The sequence below is a fragment of the Lactuca virosa genome, chromosome 3, assembly GCF_052849685.1.
Source record: "Lactuca virosa cultivar CGN04683 chromosome 3, Lactuca_virosa_CGN04683_v6, whole genome shotgun sequence".
In the NCBI taxonomy this organism is placed as follows: domain Eukaryota; kingdom Viridiplantae; phylum Streptophyta; class Magnoliopsida; order Asterales; family Asteraceae; genus Lactuca; species Lactuca virosa.
Window position 1 is genome coordinate 251,127,716 of NC_136428.1, and position 5,669 is coordinate 251,133,384.

Sequence of the window (5,669 nt, forward strand, 5' to 3'; positions counted from 1 at the left end):
CGTTTTACAACATTAAAGTCTCCCCAAAAATCCAATTTCCTTGTCTACCTTTTTTAATTCCAGTAAGTTAGTCTAAAGGTTTTGTTTTCCGGATGATGCTTGTGGTGCATAAACGTTCACAAAAATTGTTTCCCATTATATACCCTTCCAGGAGCTAAAGATTGCTAGAAAGTACATTGATTTAGCAAAGCCGACCTCATGAATAAGCTTTGGTCCCAAATGCATAGTAAACCTCCTGACCTGCTAACTAACTGTGTTCACGAAATCAAATTCAAAATCCATATTGTCCCAACATCCTCACACATCAATAGACATAGAATTTGTGATATGTGTTTATTGTAATCCCACAAAAGTGATGTTATGAACCCTTTTAAAGCTTCTGACCCATTCAACCTTTTGTCTTTCACTTATTTTCGTGATGTTGGACGTTAGGCAATTCATTAAGAGATTAGTTGCTCACCCATGCCATAACTTCTTTCATAATAGAATTATCTACTTCATTTGACATCCCAATTCGTTACCTATTTTTGTTAGTACTTACAATCTCACGACGGAATCTAATCATATATATTTTTTATGGTCTCATCTAATTATGTCTATCTATAGAAGGCTTGAAATGACAACATTTTCAACAAGGTGATACGTACCCTCCCCTACCAAGGTTGCCGACAGTGTTTTTTCCATGGTATACGTTTGGTTCAAACATTGAGGCAAAAACATATAGCTAGACGGATTGGTGTTGTTCTTTCATTTCTTTGTGTTTAATCTTGTAACCTTGTAAGTTTTGGCCACATCTAGTTAGTTGCTAGACATGAGGCTTTTTTATAATATTTTGCTATTTCCAAAAATAAAAAAATTGTTCAATGATATAAACTTGGTGTGGAAAGAATTTGATTAGTGTGATAGAATTACCCATAAATGAAGTGATGAAGTTTAACACCGAGACAAAATCATTAAATACGTTGACCTGGTAAGCAAACCGAGTATATTGAAAACCTGCACCAACTTCCACGTTACAACTTGCAAATTTCCAATTTTCCCACGTAAATCCTCCTAGTCAACCCACTAAAAGTCGTCGTCGATTAGTCAGAACAACAAGATTCCATAAGAATCGAACCAATTTAGCCCTTTTCATTCATTAATCATTCTTTAATCTCCTAAAAATCATGGAGTTTTTCAACAAAGCCAAAGTCGTCAGACTCCGGAGCCACCTTAACAAATTCTTGGTCGCCGACGAAGATGAACACACCGTCCGGCAAAGCAGAAACGGATCTGCAAGGAAAGCACGATGGATGGTGGAGACGGTGGAAGGGAAAAACCATGTTATCCGCCTCAAAAGCTGCTCCTCCGGTAAGTACCTCACTCCCTCCAGCGAACCGTTTCTGACTGGTCTGACCGGAAAGAAGGTGGTGCAAGACATTCAGGCGAACAAACGTGACACCTCCATCGAGTGGGAGCCGATTAAGGAAGACGAGTTGGTGAAGTTGAGGGCTAATAATGGGAAGCTCTTGAGGGGTAACGGCGGCACGCCGCCGTGGCGAAACTCCGTCACCCATGACCTCCCTCACCGGACAGCAACCCAGGACTGGGTGTTGTGGGATGTCGAAGTGGTTGATATCGCTGTTTTAGATTCACAAGAGTCGATGGCAAGTAATCTATCGCCGGCATCCAGCTTTTCGTCGGCGCCGGAGATATCGAGGGTTAGGGCGGATAGTCGCATGTCTGAGGTTTCTTATAAAGGGTCGCCACGTGTAAGCTCAAGACAGGTAAAACACTTTTTTAGTTTTTACCCGCGTCACCCATTTTCAAATTACAAAACTAAAATACTATTCCAAATTACCGATTTACCCTAAACTACTAAACTTTTATCATCTATTGAACGTATATGTTGTCTATATATGTTGTCTATATAGAGCGGGATGGAGTTTTTTCATGGAGCTAAAGCGGTTAGACTACAAGGTTTCCATAACAAATATCTAGTGGCGGATGATGACGAAGAAACTGTTCGACAAAACCACAACGCGTCATCTGCAAAGGCACGTTGGACTGTCGAGTTCGTGGAGAAAAACCCTAATGTCATTCGGTTAAAAAGTTGTCATGGCTTGTACCTTAGTGCCACAAATGAGGCGTTTCTACTTGGTATGACTGGAAAAAAGGTAAAACAATATCATTCTAAAGTTCCGGATCATACAACAGAATGGGAGCCGATAAGGGAAAGTGCGCTTCAAATAAAGCTTCAAACATACGATGGGAAATTCTTGAGGGCAAATGGTGGAACCCCACCTTGGAGGAATTCGATAACACATGATGTACCTCATCGAACTGCGACACAAGACTGGGTGTTGTGGGGAGTTGATATCGTTGACATATCTTTGTCAGATACTGAGTCTGTAATGAGTTCGTTATCGAGTTTTTCGTCGATGGTTGACAGTTACGCAGGATCACCGGATACCGGATCTCCGCAAATGAATTCGAATTCGCCAAAAAATAGGTCGCCATTGGTTGTAGCCTCCTCCTTCAACAGTAAACAACCAAAATCGGTAGGAAACATCTTATAAACCATAATTATATTACTTAGGTTTTTATTTTTATTTTATTCTAAAAACTTATTAGTGACTTCTTTTGATCATTTTCATAAATTTTACTTATAAAAAACTATTTAATTAAAAATATACCTTTTAAATACTACCGACACATTTTTTAGTAAGGGTGATAAGATAAGGTTACGTGACTGCCATTAATACATTGTAGCCGGTGCTCTCATCCCTCTGGCTCACTTCCCAAGTTCATCTTCATCGATCCCTCTGTAAATTTGCATTTAAAGTTTCAATCTTGTGAAACTAAACTTCAGGCCCACATCTTAAATCCAATCTTTCTTGTGATTCATTCAACTATATATCCCTTGCTCCACTTCGTCAATCGGAAAATAACAGTGAATAACACAATGCAGAGTAGTGGAATGGAGCTCTTCCGAAAGGCGAAATCGGTCCGACTAAAGAGCCACCACGACAAGTACCTCTTGGCGGAGAGCGACGGCGAAAGTGTGCTACAAGATCGGAATGACGCAGCGAAGAAAAGCATTTGGATGGTTGAATTTGTTGACGGATTCGACAATGTCCTCCGATTGAAGTCCAGTTACGGGAAGTATCTCACCGCATCTGAAGATCAAGTAATCATCGGTTTCACTGGTCGGAAAGTCGTTCAAAGTATGCCGCAGAAGCTGGATTCATCAATCGAATGGGAACCGATACGAGACGGGTTTCAAGTTCGTCTCAAAACCCGATATGGAAACTATCTACGAGCTAATGGTGGGTTGCCTCCATGGAGAAATTCAGTTACTCATGACATTCCTTACAGGCATCACGATTGGATTTTGTGGGATGTTGAAACTGTTGAGGCTAGACCAGAGGAGCGGGAACCGCCGCCGTCGTCGCCACCATCCGAAACGGTAAACCCAGATCTAAACTCTTCCTCATTTTCTCTTAGAAGCTCCGGATCTGGCCTTACCGAGGTTCGTTCAAATAATCATTCATTACTACACATTTCAAGTTCGATGAATTTGCGATTTTGTCTCAATTGATGTGATGCACACCATGTGTTTGTGAAAATGCAGGGAAATGATCTACCGGCTGCAAAGAAGGAAGGGAGGATGGTGTATTACACGGTGGCGGATGATGATGGGAACGTTGATGATGGTCATGAAGAAACATCGTTTGTATTCAAGGGGAATGGATTAGAGGATTTGACTCGGATTTTGGAAGAACAAACAGGGATTAATGATATAATTGTGTGCTCGAGGAATCCATTGAATGGGAAGCTTTTTCCACTCCGGTTAGCGTTGCCACCCAACAACACCACCATGCACATTGTGGTGGTTCCTACGACTTCGAAAGGTTAGAACTTTCTCAAGTTGCTTTTCATTGTATAACACACACTACCAAAGTTCCAAACACCCTTTTTTGTAGTCTAAATTTTGATAACTTAATGTGCATACACTTTTAAAGAGAGACATCTAAACACGCCTTGCTATTGGCTAAAGCTTTCTTATACATTGGTGTTCACTTTTTGTCAACATGCCAATGAATATATGTGATTTTAATTTTGAGGTTTGAAAATTATATACTATATGACTATTTTAAAGTCAAATATGAATCTTTTTGGAGTTTCTAAGGTTAAATTGACATTTTAGGGGAGTTAATTGGTGATTAATGATTATGTTAAAAAAGTTTTGTAACTATTTGGCAAATAAGGTTTAAATGCAAAAGATAACAACTTATGTTCATTGATTTGTTTATTAATATACCATTAATTTTCATTTCTTCCTCTTTATATTTTAAAAAATCTATATAATTATAACAAGATCATCCAAATATAAAATAATTTTTACTTTTATAATTGTGTAGATTTTCCAAAATACATATCCTCTTAAGAATAAAAAAAGTTCAAACTATGATTAAGTATATAGCTTAAGTAGATTTTTCAAAGTAATGTTTTAAAAGAATTTTTTTCGAAGTGCATGAATATTCAACAAATATTATCTCTTTGTATGTGTATTATATATTTATATATAGCTTTCTATGAATATCATAACTCTTACAAGTCGAGCATTCGAGTCACGAGTTGACAACTATAATTAACACAACTAGATGAATTAGGTAGAATTTTTCAAAGTACATGTCCTATGAAGAAAGAAAATGTTATCATTAGGTAGAGTTTTCAAAATACGTCTTACAAAAATATTGAAATTACAAGCTATAGTAGTAAGAAATAAAAGTATGATGACATAACATACAAATAAATGAAAGTGTGTTGCTACTTCTTTCATTTAGTCCCCCAAAATATAGATCCATTTTAGTAATAAAAAGTGTTGAACGTTTCAAAAAGTTGTAAACACTTGAGTATACATAGAGTTGGTTTTTTAGTCGGAATGAATCGTCTAAATATAAGTAAATGACTATTTTACCCTTATGTTTAGACCATTCATCAAAAGAAACATACGTTATGCATACACAACACATTATCCATATAACCCTTGATAGGAAAAAACATAACATACCACTAAGATACATGTTTGTTTTGTGTTATTAATTAGTTGTGAGAGGATTTTAGCCGATTTCAACATGGTCAGCAAATTTTGGTTTTGTGGGTACGGAGAAGATGAGAGTATATGAAGGGGATATTGTGGTTTTGATACAAGCTTTTCTTCATATGTATAGTAGTGAATTGTATTTAGCATTTGGTGGTAATTGATTTGATTTTTGAAGCATTTGTTATTTATATTCTTTTCGAATAAAATATTTTTTTGGTTTGTGTTATTGATTACAGTTTTTTAGGAAAGATTTTCTTTGGAATCCAATTTGGATGTATTTGTTAGGGTATCAAGGTAACTACAAGTTTGACCGAGGGTTGTTTTCTTTGCTACTTTACTATGGATATATTGTCATTTTATTTTCATGTTTTTTTTTAATATATGAAAGATTTGATAAGCCACACTAACAAGGAACTAGCGGGCAAAAAATAAACCAATTACAATTGAATAAAAGAACCGGGTTTTGAAGCCGAGAACAGTTTTTCTATTACTTTGAACAAACCAAAAGTAGGAAGTCAATAAAGTATACAATCGTGTTCAATTTCTGTTTGTTAACACGAAATTCCTGAATTGACACAAC

General features: G+C 36.8%; 1 protein-coding gene across 2 annotated transcripts; it reads left to right on the forward strand.

Annotated features, from left to right (window-relative positions):
* Positions 1–1,078: 1,078 nt before the first annotated feature.
* LOC145167117 (uncharacterized) lies at positions 1,079–5,315 on the forward strand. 2 transcript variants are annotated; one of them, XM_079086212.1, is made up of 5 exons: positions 1,079–1,766; positions 1,914–2,540; positions 2,951–3,448; positions 3,614–3,893; positions 5,093–5,315. In XM_079086212.1, the coding sequence occupies exons 1-5, from the start codon at positions 1,167–1,169 to the stop codon at positions 5,107–5,109; spliced, it is 2,022 nt and encodes a 673-aa protein (XP_078942338.1). In that variant the 5' UTR covers positions 1,079–1,166; the 3' UTR covers positions 5,110–5,315. The 2 variants fall into 2 exon arrangements, with proteins under 2 accessions (XP_078942338.1, XP_078942337.1); XM_079086211.1 differs by having other exon boundaries at positions 1,088–1,766; positions 2,951–3,511.
* Positions 5,316–5,669: the final 354 nt, after the last annotated feature.

What these genes read in the sequence shown, in the direction of transcription:
- LOC145167117 (XM_079086211.1), top strand. Translation starts at nt 1,167, where the DNA reads ATGGAGTTTTTCAACAAAGCCAAAGTCGTCAGACTCCGGAGCCACCTT. An exon ending in ACAGTAAACAACCAAAATCG is followed by an intron (nt 2,541 to 2,950) that starts GTAGGAAACATC and finishes AACACAATGCAG; the next exon opens with AGTAGTGGAATGGAGCTCTT. An exon ending in CCGGATCTGGCCTTACCGAG is followed by an intron (nt 3,512 to 3,613) that starts GTTCGTTCAAAT and finishes GTGAAAATGCAG; the next exon opens with GGAAATGATCTACCGGCTGC.